We start from the raw sequence: 18,399 nt of genomic DNA on the forward strand, positions 1-18,399 counted from the left end.
CTCTTGAGAGTCCCTTGGACTGCAAGGAGATCCAACCAGTCCATTCTAAAGGAGATCAGTCCTGGGTGTTCTTTGGAAGGAAATGATGCTAAAGCTAAAACTCCAGTACTGTGGCCACCTCATGCGAAGAGTTGACTCACTGGAAAAGACCCTGATACTGGGAGGGACTGGAGGCAGGAGGAGAAGGGGACGACAGAGGATGAGATGGCTGGATGGCATTACCGACTCGATGGACATGAGTTTGAGTGAACTCTGGGAGTTGGTGATGGACAGGGAGGCCTGGCGTGCTGCAATTCATGGGACTGCAAAGAGTCGGACACAACTGAGTGACTGAACTGAACTGAAGGATCCAAAAGTCAAAAAGTGTGTTCTCCAGCCTCATAGAATAAATGCACTCCAACACGCTCTTCTCTGAGACTTCTGGTCTCAATACTCTGCCAAGGCAGTTCCTGCTTATTTACCTACTCTTTGTAGGTCACAGTCACGTCCAGACTCCTAGAACCATCCCAGAAGCATGTTAGGAGGAGGCTGCCAGGATGTTAAGTCCTGAATTGTGACCAGAGCACCCAGGTTAGTGAATTCTCCCCTCTCTAGCCTTACTACTCTGCCACGCCCGCTCCAACCCCTTCAAGATCCCCAGCCCCCCGGCACCCCCCCACCACCCCCATGGGTGCACACTAGCCAGGCCCCGGGCTACCTGCCTGAGTGTCCTCTCCCTGAGTAGACCATACCACGAGTGTGTCTAGCTTCTGTTCCGGGGACAGTATGAGAGGTGTCCACCTCAGAGGGACCAGCGCACGAGCTCTGGGCGAGCAGGCTGCTTCCTGCCTGCCTGTCCCGAGGACGCGGGCTCCTGGGCACGACACTCTCAGGCTCCTGCACTCGATGCCCCATCTGAGGGCTCTCTGCTCACGGGGCCTGGACCTCAATTCTGAACACCTACCAAGGGTGTGCAGGAGAGGCTGACCCCTGAACCGTAAAGAGTAAGGAGTTTACACGGGGGGCTGACCTCGCACAGCTTTGAGAAGCAAACAGTCCATGTGAGCCTGCTGCGCCTGCACGTGGAGCTGGGCCTGAGGACAGCCGGGCAGGCCGCTGGAAGGAAGAATGGGCGCGAACGGGGAGAAGCCAAGAAACTGGAGTCCCAGAGACACGCCGGGGCTCCCGAGCACACGGGCGCCTATGACATCAGCTCCGCCCGCTCTAGCGCGGGCTGCCCGGCGGGGCACTCCGCCTCTCACCTCTGGGATCCGCATGCTCACCCAGCCAGCTCCCACCAGGCTGCTGAAACGTGAGCAGGAGTCAGAAGCCTGGGGCAGAAACTGAAAACGTGCAGCATCCGTGCCTGAAATTAGGCGCCACCAACTCAAAGGGCATCGAGGCCCACAGGAACTGTTTTTCACCGCTACACTGGACTCCAGCGAGGGGCAGACAATGGGAGCGAGAGGGCCAGAGAGGCCAGACACGGTCCCAACCACACACACAGTGTGAGAGCCAAATGAGACGCGCAAGACGCTCAGCAAAGGACCCAACACAGAAAGCTCGGTAAACGACAGCCATCACCTTCGGTCAGACACTGAACTAAGATCCCGGCAGTGGCAACGCTGAGCCAGAAACGAAGGCGCCCTTTCAGAGACAGAGCTGACACACTGGGGGAAGGAACCGGTAGGTGGGCAGGACCCAAGGCAGAGGACGTCCAGGATGCATCTAGCTGGGGTCCGGGCAGGTGGGAAATGTCCCTAAATAAACCACGGCCAGCTCTGGAGGAAGAGGCAGCCTTCGAGCTGAGCGTGAGTGGGCCCCGAGGGCTGCCCAGCTGCCTCTCGCTCGGCGGGTACTTGGGAGTAACTGGTAAGGAACCCCAGAAAGAGATCCAAGCGGAAGAGAGAGACTCAGATGGTAGTTCAAGCTGTGATACTTGATTTCCCAGAAAGACCGTGCAGAGTTAGAAGAAAGAGGGCTGATGGCAGATTAGCAACATTTAAGGGGCAAGCAGAGGAGGCCAGGGGGAGAGGGCGGCGAGGTGGTCAGGGATGGGCGGGACCGGGGAGAGCAAGGCCACAGCGAGCCCACACTCGTGTGCCGACGGCCCTAATGGGCCGAGGAGGATTAAACGGAAGCTCTTCCCAGATGAGGAGAACAGGGGGACGTGAGTAGCTGCAGCGCGCGCTTCTGGGGCATCGAAGACGAACAGGAGATAAGCCACAGCAACAGCTGGTATAAACTGCTCTTTCAACATCCGGCGGGAAAGGGAAAGACAGCAAAAACTAGAGGGCCACAGAGGAACTTTTTTCCCCTGATAAGACGGTTCAACTATGTGGGAAGAGGAGCCTGAAGACCAGGGAAAGTGGGGAAAATGGGGCAAATTCTCTGAGGAAGTGGAATATCTCAAACAGAGGTGTGAGAGCGCCACATGACTCAATCATCCTTATTTAATACGCCTGGGTCTGTTCTTAATCTACCAACTGGGAAGTACAGATTTAGCATCTATTTTACTGCGACCAGACCAACGAGGTTGTAACAGAACTTGTCTTGTAAAACCTTGCCTTTTCTTACTCAACGCTGCAGAAACATAAGCTTCTTGGACTAATTTAGCTTCAGTCAAAAGGTGACAGCTGCAGTGAGAAGGCGCGCTCTCTATTTCGGTTCTTGTTCTCCTTTGTGTTACGGGGAAATAAATTATTTATACAACAATTTACAAGATAAACTCTAAATCTGGGGGTGTCCAGCATGTACAAAACCCTGAAACCTAAACATCTTGACCCCTCGTCTGCAGAGTCGAGTAGTCTGATCCCGGGGACGACGTGAGAGCCGGCGGCTAAGCTGAAGAGCCAGCACACTAGGTTCCTTTTAAGCGCCAGGTGGTAAGCTGTTCTGAGGCTGTTTAGATTTGTGGTTGGCCCTCAAACCATCTCTCTGGACAACATTCTGCTGGAGGCAGAACAAAGTTATATTTAATATCTGTGTACTTTAAAACAATGCTGCCCACTTTTCTCTTATTGACGGGGTCACTTACCCTCAAGACTCACTGTGCTTTCAGTGTCTAAAACAGCAGTGTTTACTTATCCAGCTGATTCTGGAATTACATGATGGAGCCAATGTGAAAACTGAGTCAATAAGAAAACAAATGCTCGTAAAGCAGTAACAAACAGCCTTTTTTCCCCCAATACATGTACCAAATAAATTTAACTTAGAAGAACGGAACTAAATATAACACTTCAAAAATAAGAAGAACATTATGCTTACAAAGAATTTTGGCATGATCCAGAAACCACGTCCAGAGAACGACCTCTGTGGAGAGCACAGAGCGCGTCTGGCCGCATCCAAAGCCTCTCTGTACGTCCTTCACCTGTCTGTATGTCCTTCTGCAACGCTCTCCTATAAACTTCCGTCTGAAGCGTGTGAATTCTGTCTACTTTTTGCATGGTTCTCCATATCTAAGAATTTTTAAAGACCAGAAGAACAATTTTTAAAACAATAAAACTATTTTTCTCTTCTTGAATAAAGAACTGCCCTTCTTCACAATTCATAGAGAAGGGGGGAAAAAAAGCATGGCCTGGAAACTCCCATATCTTCCTGCCACCAAATCTATAAAAGAATCTGTATCCGTTCCCACTTCTCATCATAACATAAGCGATGAGGGCGCTTCCCTGGTGGTTCAGTGGCTAAGACTGTGCTCCCAGAGCAGGGGGCGCAGGGTCAATCCCTGGTCAGGGAACTAGAGCCCACACATGGAAACTGAAGACCCCGTGTGCTGCAACAGAGACCGTGGGTGCCGCGACTGAGACCCAGCACTGCCAAATAAAGAAAGAAATTGTGTTCAAAAAAAAAGAAGCAACGGGCCTTCTCAATGCCTTCAGTTATCCCCTCTTTCTGTGTATCTTCAGTAGTGCTCTCTCTCTTTCTCCCTATAATGGACTCACACTAAACGTATTCTAGCATCACTCCTCTTAAAATAACAAAACATAGCTGCCCTGCCCCAGCGGAACCCCTGGCAAAGTCTCTCTCTTTAATCCCCTCTGGAACCAAGCCTCTTCAAAGTTTCCACTTGCAGACTTCCCTGGCGGCACAGTGGATAAGAATCCGCCTGCCAATGAGGGGACACAGGTGTGATCCCGGCCCGGGCAGAGCCCACGTGTGACGGAGAAGTGAAGCCTGTGCCTCACAGCTGCTGAGCCCGTGCTCTAGAAGCCTGTGCATCGAGGGAAAGCCCAGCCAGCACTGCCAAATATAAATTAAATCAATAAAAAAAGCAGTGTTGTACATGTAAAAAAAGTAATTTTTGTAAGTACTCACTTGCATCCACTCCTCAGTCCATTGCAATCTGGCCTCCCCCTCAAACCTCCACTAAAATTGCTCTTGATAAGGTCATCAGCTGCTCAGTCGGCTCTGACAGGCCCTCTGAAGCACCTTCTCTCCTTGCTTTCCCGGCATCACAGCTCTCCGAGGCCTCTCCCACCCCCACCCGCTCCCGGCCGTTCCTCCTTTGCATTCCTTCTTAGCTACTCCTTTCTTACCCATCGTCTAAATTCTAGAGTTCTTCGAAGCTCAGTTCTGAGTCCCCTTCTTCTCTCCGTTCTACAAGCTTTCCTGAGATGATCTCATCCTCAACTGGGCTTCCAAAGCCATCTACATCCCAGTGATGCTAGAATTTTCACCTGCAGCCCAGACACCTTCGCTGAGCTCCAGGCCCACATCCCACTGATGAAAGAAAGCACAACAGTTCAGGTGAGCCTGGGAGGCCAGACCACTCAGGTTTCAAAACTAATTTTTATATTTACTTCCTGGGTAATCCTAAGCAAGTCAGTGACCTCTCTAAGAGACTCAGTTTCCCCATCTGTAAAATTGGAATAATAAAAATGGTACTGACTTCATAAGGTTACCGCGTGGACTAAATGAGCTGATACAAGCACCAGCTCGGCAGCACACAGCAAGCTTTCATCACCCACGACTGCTATCACCACGTGTGTCTACTAGAGTATGTCAGAGGCATCTCAAGCTTTGATCTGTACACATCTGGGTTCTATCCTTTCTGCCCACCCCATGGGCATCACCCCTGGCTCACCTTCTGTGAGCTCTAAGGAAGAATCCCAACGCGGCCTCCGTCCAAGGTGGCCTCCATGGCCTCTGTGCGGCCCCTGCCGAGCACCTGAGCACGAGGAGACGCCACTCTTGGGAGACAGGGATTTTGCTGCTCACCAAATCAGTTGATCTCACGATAGGAAGATTGTTCAGGTAGGTTGGACCTAATTACACAAAGCCTAGAGATAACAGAAGATCCGGACGTCAGAGCGCAGGAGCTGGGAAGCATGTCACCAGCTCAGAGGCCTGAAGACGGGGGGCCAGGTGAGTGGGTGCAGACGGCCTCTGCAGCCGACAGAGGCCCCACTGGCGCCACTGAGGACGCTGCGGCCGCAGACTGAAGACGTTGGGAGGAGAGTCTGCTGGCCATGGCAACGAGCTTCCAAGTGCATTTCTTCCCAGAGCCGCCAGACAAGAACTCTGGCTGGCTACCATCTTTTTCTTTTACGATTTCTGATGTGGGCCATTTCTGAAGTCTTTATTGAATTCGTTATACTATTGCTTCTGTTCTGTTTTAGTATTTTTGGCAGCGAGGCATGTGGGATCTCAGCCCCTGAACCAGGGACTGGACCTGCACCCCCTGCATGAGAAGGCGGAGTCGTAACCACTGCACCACTGGGAAGTCCCATCTGCCTACCATCTTGACGTTAACCTTGCCGTGGAGAATTCTAACCTACCCAACTGTAAGCTAATGAACAAGTCTATTACAAGCCACTAAGTTTGTGGTAATTTGTCATGCAGCAACTGAAAATTAATACACCATCTGAACAAACCGTACCTTCAAACATATGTTTGTTCCAGCCCGAAAATCTCATATCACTACCACACCAAGTTCCGCTGATATATTCTGCTAAATATATCTCAAATACTTTCACAATTCTTAATTTCTAATCGTTACCCAATCCCAACTTGTATTTGCACCTAAACTTCCACAAGAGCCTCCGAACTGGCCTCCCCTCAGACACTCTTTCCTACCATGCCCCTCACACGAGGAAGCCGTTTTTTTAACAGTGCAAAACTAATCTCTGAAAAATCCTTCAGCAGCTTCACCCTGCACGCAGGGTGACACCTGAACAACCCACAGAGCCCGCCCACCGGCTAGGCTACCTTCTCAGCGCATTTCCTGCGGCTCTCCTGCTTGGACACAAGCTCGGGCCACAAAGGCCTCCCATCCGGTACCTGGGCTGCAAGCCCTCCCCGCTCCAGGACCATCTGCCGCTGCCTCTGGCAGAAACACCTCGCTGCCCGCCCCCAACACGGCACCCCACGACAGCAGGGCTGGCGGACACTCCGCCATACAGATGCTCCCCCATTTCCTCTGGAGGCCGGCCACCCTCAGACTCTCTCACAGCGTCTGCACGACCCCACGGCCTATCACAACTGCAATCCTATGGTCAACTGTGTGGTTACGAAGGGCTCTTTCTCTTTAGATGTGTTCAACGAGGGGAGAAGCCGTGTCTAATTTGTTCCCTGCAAAAATCCAGCATCTGTTACAGTGCCAGACACACAAGAATCAACAAGTCCTTAATAGATGAATCGAACCATGGCTCTTTTGCCCAATTTATACAATGACAAAATTACATCAGTTATGTGTTTGATTTGTGTGTACCCGTTAGATCTGTCCTACTCTAGCCAATTATGATGTTTCCTTACAAACAAGGACATTGGTATAAAGGAAAAACAGGGGCACATTCACGGGGAAGGGCTAGTGCAGATCCACTTCTGAGATTCAGTGCTCACATCCTTTCAATGCAACATCATTCATTTAGATATGAAGAACAACATTTCCTTATTACATGTTTTAAATAGTTTTTTTCTATAGGAAAAACATGTCATTCCAATCCAGTATTGATGTGGTTAGAGGACAGACTGCTTCAGTGGCCTGAATTTTCCCATTACTGAGGGGATATTCCACTAACACAGAAAAGAGAGGCCTGTGTACAACCTCCATCATTTTGCCAATAAAATTTGTTTCTTAAAGTATGCCTCAATTTTACTGATTTCTCACTATATACTTTTTAAAAACTCTAAAATGCCATTAATTAATCAGAGACCTACTTTTTCCCTCTTAGGAGAAAGATAAAAATAGCACGAACACCACATGACAAAGATTTAAGAAACAAAATCCTGGATAGAAAGTCAAACGTCTTTCCACACTGTCTGTATTATTCATGGTTTGTATATAAATGCATTTATTTAATGAGATATTTACCTAATTCCTGCTTGGTCTAGAAAAGACTTAGGACAAATTATTGAAATTAACTAAAGTGTAAGGAAGGAAGAAAGGCTGAGGGCAGAAGATGACGCCAGGAAGAGGCCTCAAGGTGCACGCTAGGCCACAGGTGTACGTGGTGTAGCCCTGAGACGTGACGCTTTCTAGCCACCAACTTGGTACAAGAGGCCTGCCCCGGGGGTCTACCTCACAGCATTCCTATGAAAACCAGAACCGCTGGTCACAGCAGCTCAGCCAGGCTGCGTACTAAGATCAGAAAGGAATGTCTTGGAGATTCCCTAGAAAGAACACCATCCTATTTCTTCTAAGCAGCAGACATTTGTTACCAGTTTCTACTAAATGGTTGTTTAAATGACTGATTGCTTCACACTGTTATCCTACTCAGTTACCCAAGCCTGGGGCAAAATTATCTCTTGGTTCATCCAGTCTTAAGCAAGATGTGTTGGTTTCCTATTGCTGCTGTAAAAGATTACATAAACTTCATGGTTTATGAACAACATGCTGCTAAGTTGCTGCTAAGTCGCTTCAGTCATGTCCAACTCTGTGCGACCCCATAGATGGCAGCCCACCAGGCTCCCCCGTCCCTGGGATTCTCCAGGCAAGAACACTGGAGTGGGTTGCCATTTCCTTCTCCAACGCATGAAAGTGAAAATTGAAAGTGAAGCTGCTCAGTCGTGTCCAACTCCTAGCGACCCCATGGACTGCAGCCCACCAGGCTCCTCCGTCCATGGGATTTTCCAGGCAAGAGTACTGGAGTGGGGTGCCACTGCCAACATACATGTGTCTTATTATAGTTCTAGAGCTCAGAAGTCTCAGGCTGGGTTCCACAGAGCAGACAAGTAACAGAGCTGCACTCCTCTTGGGCAGGCCAGGGGCCTGGCTGTCCTCCGCCGTGAGAGCCCGCTGCTCCTCGGCTCGGGGCCCCTCTCCAGCAGGGGCGTCGCTCCAATTTCTGCTGCCACTGTTGCACCTCCTCCTCCCCGTCTGTTTCCACTCGTGTAACACCTTCTCTCGGATCCACCTACTTCCCTCTCACAAGGACCTCTGCTTACACTGCGCCCATGTCAGAATTCCCCACCCTTAAGTCTGCAAGGTCTCTTTGTCATGTGAGGAACCATATTTACAGGTTAGGGGGAGGAGGTGTATTAACTCAGTCTACCACACAAGACTCCATCAATTTACTTGTTCGCAGCTACTGGCAATTTACACATTGTAGTGATGGTGTCAGAAAAATAACATTATAAGACCAAATTTACATAGGCACAGTAAAGCCACAAATGGAAAACTCAAAAGTGTTTTCTTTAATTTCAAGAGTTAATCATTTTAAGTACTATTTTAGTACTTAAAAAGAATTATTTTAAGTACTAAGTTCACCTATCTTCCAAAGAATTTGATATATAAAAATATTATTTACACAATTTTTTTTGTCAGGAACACACTAATTATATAAAAAGAGGCACACCTACACCAAAACCTGAGTGTGAAATTTAAAAATTGCAATACCGAGTCCTGGGCTAAAATCTGGGAACTTTACCTCCCTATTCTCCTGCTGCCACGGGGCAGGATGCCTACTGAGTATTTAAAAAAAAAAAAGTGAGCCAGCCAGCTCACTCAAAACTTTAGGTAGTATAAAGTCCAGAGAACTTCCTTGATTTTTGGAAGAACAGCTACAGCTGAACCCAGAGGGGCGCTGTGACAGACAAACATGGCAAGCATGCGGTTCTCCTTTAGACTCAACTCATGTGCCCTGAGGATAAGGCGATGGCACCCACTCCAGCACTCTTGCCTGGAAAATCCCATGGATGCAGGAGCCTGGTAGGCTGCAGTCCGTGGGGTCTCGAAGAGTCGGACACGACTGAGCGACTTCATTTTCACTTTTCGCTTTCCTGCATTGGAGAAGAAAATGGCAACCCACTCCAGTGTTCTTGCCTGGAGAATCCCCGGGACAGGGGAGCCTGGCGCGCTGCCGTCTATGGGGTTGCACAGAGTCGGACACGACTGACGCGACTTAGCAGCAGCAGCAGCAGCGTCTTCCCTGAAAACAAGAGCAATGCAGGAGCGCTTCTACCTCTGAGGTGCACCAAGCTCTGAAAATTGTTCCAGGAGCTCAAAGGAGAAAGCTGTGACGACCCCTCCCTCCCACTGCAGTTTGGGGTTGACATCTCTCAAAAGCGTGTTTAATTGTGACACTTCAGTCAACACATGATGTTACCATGCCAGATGTCCCCCAGAGGAATGTTTGCCAAGCATCAGCTTCTTTTTCAGGGGAGGAATTCAATCCCGCCCACCAGATCACTTGTGTCTCCAGGAATCTGAGGTTTCAGGATTCTTTTTTGCTTTGCAGTATAGAGGTTAATGGCAGGTCTTATACAACAGCTGACTTGCCACCTAAGAAGGTTTTCCCTGACTATGGACCGAAAATACAAAATACACTGGAATCCCCCCAGACTTAAGGGCTGAGATTCCACTTCCTTTGCCCAAATAGATCATTTTCTTAGTCTCTAAAACTTGTGATAGAAACTTAAGAACTTAAGATTTTCTTTTAAGGTCTAAGCTCCAGGGAATTAAGTTAGGGTACTATCAATATCCTATTTATACTTTTGACCTTCCCAATGTATCCCTATAAAGCTAAAGATAGAACACAAGTTATGCCTACCCTTCTTAAGGTGAGGAAACTAAAAAAAAAAAGGGGGGGGAATACTATAAAAAATATATGGATACACAAACACAATATACAGCTACACACGTATAATACAGAAAGAAGAGCCGCACTGTTCTCACAGATAACCAAGACTGTCAAATTTTTTAAAGTATCTTGTTGTAGATAATCATTATGTTCCTACAAAGCTAAGTATAAATTAAATCATTATAAATGGAGACATATTTAAAGAGCATCAGAGAATTATTTTTCAATGGGATTCAATCATGGATCCTCTGGCAAAACAGAATTATCTTTTAAAGTAAATCACCACTCCTGACTTTTGTCTATACCAACATTTCCATAGAAATTCCATAGAACACTTTTACTCGACCTCTCTTAGCCTTTCTTAGAAGGCTCTAAGTATGAATGACAGCAACCAAATAGGTAAAATCTTTAATGGGTGGCAGAAATCAATCAAACACATTTTGGGGAAACCAGAGAGAGACATCGCGCTCTCTTTCTCTCTCACACACACACACACACAGAGACAAATACCTCTTGTGAATATAGACACAAAAATCCTCTACAAAACACTAGCAAACTGAATCCAGCGTGGTACATAAAAAGAATTATACACATTAACCAAGTGGGATTTATCCCAGGAATACAAGGTTGGCTTAACACCCCAAAATTAATATAATACACCTTGATAAAACAAAATAAAAACACATGATTATCTCCATAAATGCAAAAAAAGATGCCTTTTCATGATTAAAAATACCCAAACACAGAACACTGTAAAGTAACTATACTCCAATAAAAGTTCATTAAAAAAAAAAAATTGTTTTAAAGCTACCTTGGGAAAGAGGAAAAACACACCCAAACTAGGAAAAGAAGAGAATTTCCTCAATCTGACAAAAAGTATCTATGAAAATCCCACAGCTAACTTCATACTTAATGGTGAAAGACTAAAGCTAATATACTAGCTTAGCAACGTCGCAGGATACAAGATTAATAAAAATAAGTTGTATCTCTATATGTTTTCAGTGAACAATCCAAAACTTAAACTAAGAAAATAATTTTTACAGTAGCACAAAAAAGAATAAAGTATGTGGGAATAAATTTAACAAAAGAAGTGTAAATATACACTCTGAAAACTATAAAATGTTGTTAAAAAAACAATGAAAGATCTAAATGAATGGAAAAACATTTCATGTTCATGGATCACAAGATTTAATATGCTAAGGTGGCTGCTGCTGCTAAGTCGCTTCAGTCGTGTCCGACTCTATGCGACCCCATAGACGGCAGCCCACCAGGCTCCCCCATCCCTGGGATTCTCCAGGCAAGAACACTGGAGTGGGTTGCCATTTCCTTCTCCAATGCATGAAAGTGAAAAGTGAACGTGGAGTCGCTCAGTCGTGTCCGACTCTTAGCGACCCCATGGACTGCAGCCCACCAGGCTCCTCCGTCCATGGGATTTTCCAGGCAAGAGTACTGGAGTGGGGTGCCATCGCCTTCTCCGGCTAAGGTGGCAATACTCCCAAAATTGATCTACAGATTCCAGGCAATCCCTACCAGAATTACTGTTGGCTTCTTTATGGAAATTGACAAGCTAATTCTTAAATTCATATGGAAACTCAAGGGACCCAAATAGCCAAAATAATTCTGAAAAAGAACAAGGTTGGAAAACTGACCATTTCCGATTTCAAAACTTAGCAAACAGTTATAGTCGTCAAGACAGTGTGGTGATGGCTTAAGAACAGACACAAAAAATCATCTGAACTAAATGGAGAGCCTAAAAAGAAATCCATACATCGACAGTTGATTAATTTTTGACAAGGGTGCCGAGAAAATAAAATGGAAAAGAACAGCCTTTCAACAAATAGATCAGAAATCTAAATATAATAGCTAAAATCATAAAACCCTTTGTAACCTTAAATTAGTCAATGATTTTTTAGATACAACACCAAAAGCACAAGAAACAAAGTAAAAAAGTTGGATTTCACCAAAATTAAGAAACTGTACTACCTCTAAGGGTATCACAAAAAGATAATTTTCTCCTATAAACTGGGAGAAAATATTTCAAACTATACTAATAAGGGATCTATATCTACAAAACATAAAGAATCTGTATCTCAATAATAAATTAACCAATTTAAAAATGGGCAAAGGATCTGGACAGACATCTCTCCAAACATATACAAAGCACTCATAAGCACATGAAACGATGGCCAACATCATTAGTCATCAGGAAACACAAATCAAAACTACAGGGAGACACCACTCCATACTCACAGGAATGGCTACAAGCAAAGAGAGAAACAAGTGCTGGCGAGGGTGTGGAGAAATCAGAACCTTTGTTCGTTGATGGCGGGACTAGAGAACAGTGAAGCCACGCTGAAAAACTCAACAGTTTAACATAGACTTACCCCGTGATCCAGTAAGTTTACTCTTAATATCTACCCAAGAAAACTTTGTACACAAATGTACATAGCAGCATTATTCACAATGGCCAAAAGGTCGGAACAACCCAAATGTCGATCAAGTGATGAATGGACAAACAAAACACGGTATATCCATACCATGGAATATTATCTGTCAATTTAAAAAATGAAGTGCTGACACACACTAGAAATTGATGGATCTTGAAAACATCACGTTTAGTGAAAGAAACTAGTCATAAAAGATCACACACCAGGCGACCCTAGTGGTCCAGTGGCTAAGATTCCGCCTGCCAGCTCAGAGGACACGGCTTGATCCCTGGTCCAGGAAGGTCCTATTGCCACAAGGCCACAAGCCCACTTGCCACAACCCCTGAGCCTGTCCGTTAGAGCCTGGGAGCCGCAACCTCTGAGCCCGCATGCCCTAGAACCAGAGCTCTGCAACAAAAGAAGGCACTGCAACCAGAAGCCCATGCTCTCCGCAACTAGAGGAAAGACGGAGCAGCTACGAAGATCCAACACAGCCAAATAGAAGCAAATACACATTAAAAAAAAAAAAAAAAAGACCACATTTTATGACGTTCCATAATATAAAATGTCCCTAGGCAAATACACAGACAAAAAGCAGAATTAGCAGATGCCCAGGACTGAGGAATGGGTGGTGAGAATGTGGAGTGACCGATAAAAATGGGTAAGAAGTTTCTTTTTAGAGTGATGGAAAGTTCTAAAATTAGATTGTGGTGATGGCTGTATAACTATAAATATACTTAAAATGATTGAATTGTACACTAAAAACAAGTAGACTTTATAGTATGTAAACTGTATCTCAAAAAAAGCTGTTTAACAACAACGAAGACACTGCAGCTTCCACACCAGTCCTGCCTTCGATCACCTGTCCCAGGGGAGCCGGCTGTCACGCCAGCAGGACACTCAGGCAGCTGCACGGAGGGCCACAGAGCGAGGACCTGAAGCGTCCTGCCCACAACACGCGAGTAAGCTGTCTTGAAAGGGCATCTCCTGCCCCAGACAAGTCTTCAGGTGAATGCAGTCCTGGCCAAAACCTTGACTACAACCTCATGAGAGACCCTGAGTCAACACCACCAGGCTAAGCAACTCCTGAATTCCTGAGCCGCAGGAACCACGGTGCTTTAAGTCACTAAGTTTGCGATCATTTACTGCACAGCAACAGATAACTAATACCCGTCTCCTGACTCTATCCTCAGCGTGAGGCTCTCTCTCCTAATGACGGACATCTAAGGAAATGTGTACCCACCAATCCGTCCTCTTTTAAGAGTCTGGTCTCACCCCCATCTGTAGGTTCTCCAGAGTAGTTCTCATGCTAGCAGAACAGGATGCCACTCTCTGGCCTTAGCTGAACAATCCGAAAGTAGGCAGCTGACCAAAGCCAGGCTACTAAAGTCCTTCCCCAAGATTTGCATACCTAAAGCTGATCTAGTACCCAGAGCTGTAAGACCTAAAAGTCAGGGTCTGTCAGCAGCTGAGTTCCTGTCCATGTGGGAAAACGAAGGAGGCCGTCACAGAGACAAGCGAAGATTCAAGGTGGAGACAACAGAGACGACACCAGTCCCTGGTTCCAGCGATGTCTGATGCAACCCTGTCATTTCGGGGGAAGACCACACATGTCCTGCAACCCCAGTATATAATGTGGAACTCAGTACATAAGAGGTAATGAAATATGGAATAAATCAGATAACCCAATATCCTTCCAATAATAATCCATTTTGCTGCTGTTGTTCGACAGTTAGATTTGATTATTTGAAACCTAAAATCCCTAAACTTCATCTTTGCTATCTTTACACTCTGTGCACCCTTCTCTTATAGTCTGACAATATACCCTAACTACTGGTTTACACTGCCTCCTCCCCAGCCAGCAGAGGCCAAGATATTTTCTCTTTTGTGTCATTAGCACCATTTGGCCTAGAAAACAGAGTGTCAAGAAATGTGCATTTAACTGATCTAATCAATCCCTTTCTCTTCATTTTTAGCTTTCATGGTCACTGGTATCCACTAATCAACCACCTAACATCTACAAGATACTGGGACTACAATAAACTTAGATTTTGTCCTGGATTTTCATGCACGCAGTGAATTCACCCAACATTTGAGTACTTACTATATGCCAGGGGCTGAAAATGGATAAAGGACATGGCAGCACCTTACAGTCCAGCATAGACAAGTAAATTATTACAGCTCTGTGTGTTAAATGCTGTTGAAGAGACACATACAGACTGCTAAGCGGTGGGGATCACGGGGGTTTACACTCGGCTTCAGAAGGCAAGACATACGCAGAAAGAGATGACAGCGGAGCAGCACAACACAGGGCAAGCGCCGAATGAGGACCCTGGCGCTGGAGTAACCTGCACGCTCCAAGAAAAGATGCTGTTACTGGGTGATCTTCAGACCTACACGAACCAACAGCTCCTGAGAGCTATTATGCACCAAGCAAACTGCTTAGCACTTTTCCAACAGTCTCCTTCAGTTTTCATATTCTGTAGGTGAGAGAAGTGAGTCTGAAAGAGTGAAGTGACCTGCCCAAGTCTACACAGCTAGTAACTGGCAGAGCTTGGATTTAGAACAAAGTCTAGAATCTGCCTGCAGTGCAGGAGTCGCAGGAGACTTGAGTTTGATCCGGGTCAGGAAGATCCCCTGGAGGAGGAAATGGCAACCCACTCTCAGTATTCTTGCCTGGAAAATCCCATGGACAGAGGAGCCTGGTGGGCTACAGTCCATGGGGTCCCAAAGAGTCGGCACAACTGAGCACACAGTTTTTCCCATTCGATTCCACATCCAGGCACGCTATGCTACTTGGTCTACACCACTGGGACCCTGTCCGTGTCTTTCCACGTAACTTGTATTGCCTTTTTGTTCATCCTACAGCAGACAATACAGTGTTGAGCACAATCGAGGAATCACCGACTGCTGACCTGATATGACTATATGTGTGTCCACATATTGGGAAGCAAGGGACCACGTCAGATCAAGTTACTGCAGCGCCTTTTACAGCCGCGTATGCTGACAGGAGCCCAGCTGGCTGAAGATGACTGAATCTCTCAAGTTGTATTTTAAGTGTTTTTGACCACCGTATCCGGTCAGTTGTTTCAGTGTTCAGCAATAAATCAAAGTGACTGTTCTGTTCCTTTGACAGTTAACAGTACTAATGAATTCAGTATAATTTCACCATCTATCAGAAAAATCTCTAAAAATGCAAACTTGAAGCTGATGATTCACATGGTTAGTAGAGAAGGGAAAATAAAGCAGTACTCATTGTTTTCTACAAAACTAGCATTGTTTGCAAAACCCAGAAACTGAGCAGTTGGTTGACTACTAATCAAGCAGGTTGCTCCTTGGTCATTCAGCAAAAAGCTGCTTACTGCACCATGGTCAGTGGCTGAGGACACATGACTTCAAGCAGCTTTTGCTGTACAGCACGAGTCTACATATATGAATCAGTGAATCGTTACGTAAGAAAAAGAAAAAGAAATTCAAAATCTCCACACCAAAAAGCGCCTGACACTGAGCCTGGCCCAAATCAGACATTAATACAAAAGAAATGCTTATGGAATAAAGTATTGAATAGCCCTTTGAAAACATCAGTTGTCTGTTAAGCTGAGAGAGGAAAATCAAACCAAACAAGTCCACACAAGTTACATTAGGAACTCCAAAAAATTATGGAGTAACTGGCTCAAGATACATAACAAACTCATATTGACCCCCCCAAAAAAAACTGTTTTAAGCCAATGTTAATGTTGAAATAAGTAAGCATGCATTTGACACCCCTCTTAAGTCATCACACTGGCGCTCAATGCCAACCAGCAATAACAAAAACTTAAAGAACAAGTGACAGATATAACTTTGCAATCTGTTCAAAATTATAACAAGGTGTGCTAGGCACACACCTGAAACCTACATAAGCTCTGTCCCTACACAATAAAAGAATATCCCAAGATGCCAAAGAAGCTGAATCAAAATTCTTAACACTCACAGAAATATTTAATAGTAAATAATGAACAACTCGTTAAAATTATCTGTTCGGAAATGAAAAAGGATCTCTAACAGGGAACTGGACTCCACAAATATAAACCCATTCTATACTGATTAGTCGGAAGAAGCGTTTCCCATAAGGAACATCCCAGACCCACAAGGAATAAAGTAACAAGTATAAAGCCTGAGTCGACTGGAGAGACCCCAAAATCAGCGCGTGAGCGCCGTAAGGGGGCTCATCAGCCGGGTTTACCTGGAGCTTTGAATTTACTGAGCCTCCTCAAAAGACCTTTGAAAGAGACTCAAGGCCAAGTACGGTACTTCACTGTGATGGCTCGTAAAGCCCTCAGTGCCTGCAGTTCTGAGGCTGGACTCCACACGGCCGGCGGACAGCCGCCCCTTCCCCGCGCCCAGGACGCCGGCACCCCAGGAGCTTCCAGGGAGGCGAGAGCGGGGGAGCCGCGCTCCGAGCTAAGCGTCGCTCCCCCCACAGCGAGCAAGGCGCGCCTCACAGACGCGTGAGGGGCAGGTGCGTCCCCGGGCGGGACGGGGCGCGAACACACCTGGGTCAGGCAGTGCCGCGGCCCTAGCCCGGCCCGCCGCTCACTCCCGGGAAACTTCGGGCCAGCCGCCGGGGACCCCCGGGACCCCCGCCCCGCCCCGCGCACCCCCGCGCCGAGCCCGGCCGGCAGGGGGCGGGCCGCTCACCCGTCCGCAGCTCGTGCTTCACGACGCGGAGCTGCTCTCCGCCGGCGTCCCCGCCGCTGCCGCCCTTCTCCTCCATCTTCCCCTCGCCCGAGCCCGCGGGCTGCTCTGGGGCGCCCGGCCCCTCAGCTCCCGCCGCGGCCCCTGGAGCCGGGGCGCGGCCGCTCGGCTGCCCGGACGCCGGGGCGAGCCGCTTTCCCGCTCCCGCCGCCTCCCCTCGGCGGGCGCCGCTAGTACCGCGCAGCCACTCCGCCCCGCTCCCCGCCTCCCCCGGAGCCGCCCCGCCCACAGCCAGCAGGGTCGGCGGCCTTGCGAGTCGCCGTCGCCGATTGGGCGCGGGCCGCGCGCTGCCGCCAGCGCCGGGCCCCGTTGGGCAGCGCTTTCTGACGCGAGGCGAGCCGCCCCGCCCCGCGGCTCGAACTGTTGTTGCTCGGCGGGCGGCAGGCGAGGGAGGAGCGCGAGCAATCCGATTGGTGAGCCTGGCTTTTGCTCCGCCCACCTGCGCTGCTGCGCACGCGCGGTCGGAGCCTTCCCGTCCCCGACATTCCCAGGACGGCCACGCCCCTTATCCCCCAGCTCCGATCTGTTGTTAGTAAACAGTCTAGTAGTCTGGAGGCGCTCGGGGCCTGTGATTGGCTGTTGCCGAAAGAGGCGGGGAGGGCTGATTGGACGGTTTGGTCCGCCAATCACCATGGACAAAGGAGGAGCCTGGAAGCAAGCGCCTCTCACGCTCGCGTTTGCAGGTGTTCGAACCTCAAGGCCCCAAGCATTCCAAGGTGTGCGCCCGCTGGACGACGGTATGTCTCTAAAAGATGTTGCTCGTCCTAGTGAGTCCTAAACAAAGTAAAGTGGAGTTCGTGCTTGAGTACAGATAGTTCTTAGACATTTCAAAAATTCACAATCCCAGCTCTCCTTGAGGACTTTTGCAGTGGATAAACATTTTCATTTTGTACTCGTTCAGATGGTAAAGAATCTGTCTGCAATGCAGGAGACCTGGGTTCATTCCCTGGGTCAGGAAGATCCGCCTGGAGAAGGGCATGGCAACCCAGTCCAGTATTCATGCATGAGAATACCATGGACAGAGGAGTCTGGCGGGCCACAGCCGTGGGGTTGCACAAAGTCCCCAACACGACTGAGCGACTAACACTTTTTCTTTTCAGGCGCCAAAAGGCTACATAAATTAATAAAATAGAATACAAATCCTGCCTCTTAGCAGCTTTCAGTAGGACATGAGAAACAATCTGTGTGTATACACAGGAAACTTTAAAGCAGGATTTGAAATAAAACAGTTATAC

General features: G+C 47.6%; 1 protein-coding gene across 5 annotated transcripts in view; it reads right to left on the reverse strand.

Moving 5' to 3' along the window:
• The window catches only part of RPS6KA5 (ribosomal protein S6 kinase A5), a 195,537-nt gene extending 178,180 nt beyond the window's left edge, over positions 1-17,357 (reverse strand). Inside the window, exon 1 of one of the 5 annotated variants that reach the window (XM_055538921.1) lies at positions 17,108-17,353. In XM_055538921.1, coding sequence (XP_055394896.1) covers positions 17,108-17,183 — 76 coding nt within the window. In that variant the 5' untranslated portion in view covers positions 17,184-17,353. Of the gene's footprint in view, positions 1-3,246; positions 3,399-17,107 lie in introns of those variants that run through there. The other 4 variants (XM_055538920.1, XM_055538924.1, XM_055538922.1 and 1 more) reach the window with 4 other exon arrangements.
• Between the last annotated feature and the right edge of the window lie 1,042 nt (positions 17,358-18,399).

Source organism: Bubalus kerabau, chromosome 10, assembly GCF_029407905.1.
Source record: "Bubalus kerabau isolate K-KA32 ecotype Philippines breed swamp buffalo chromosome 10, PCC_UOA_SB_1v2, whole genome shotgun sequence".
Lineage (NCBI taxonomy): Eukaryota > Metazoa > Chordata > Mammalia > Artiodactyla > Bovidae > Bubalus > Bubalus kerabau.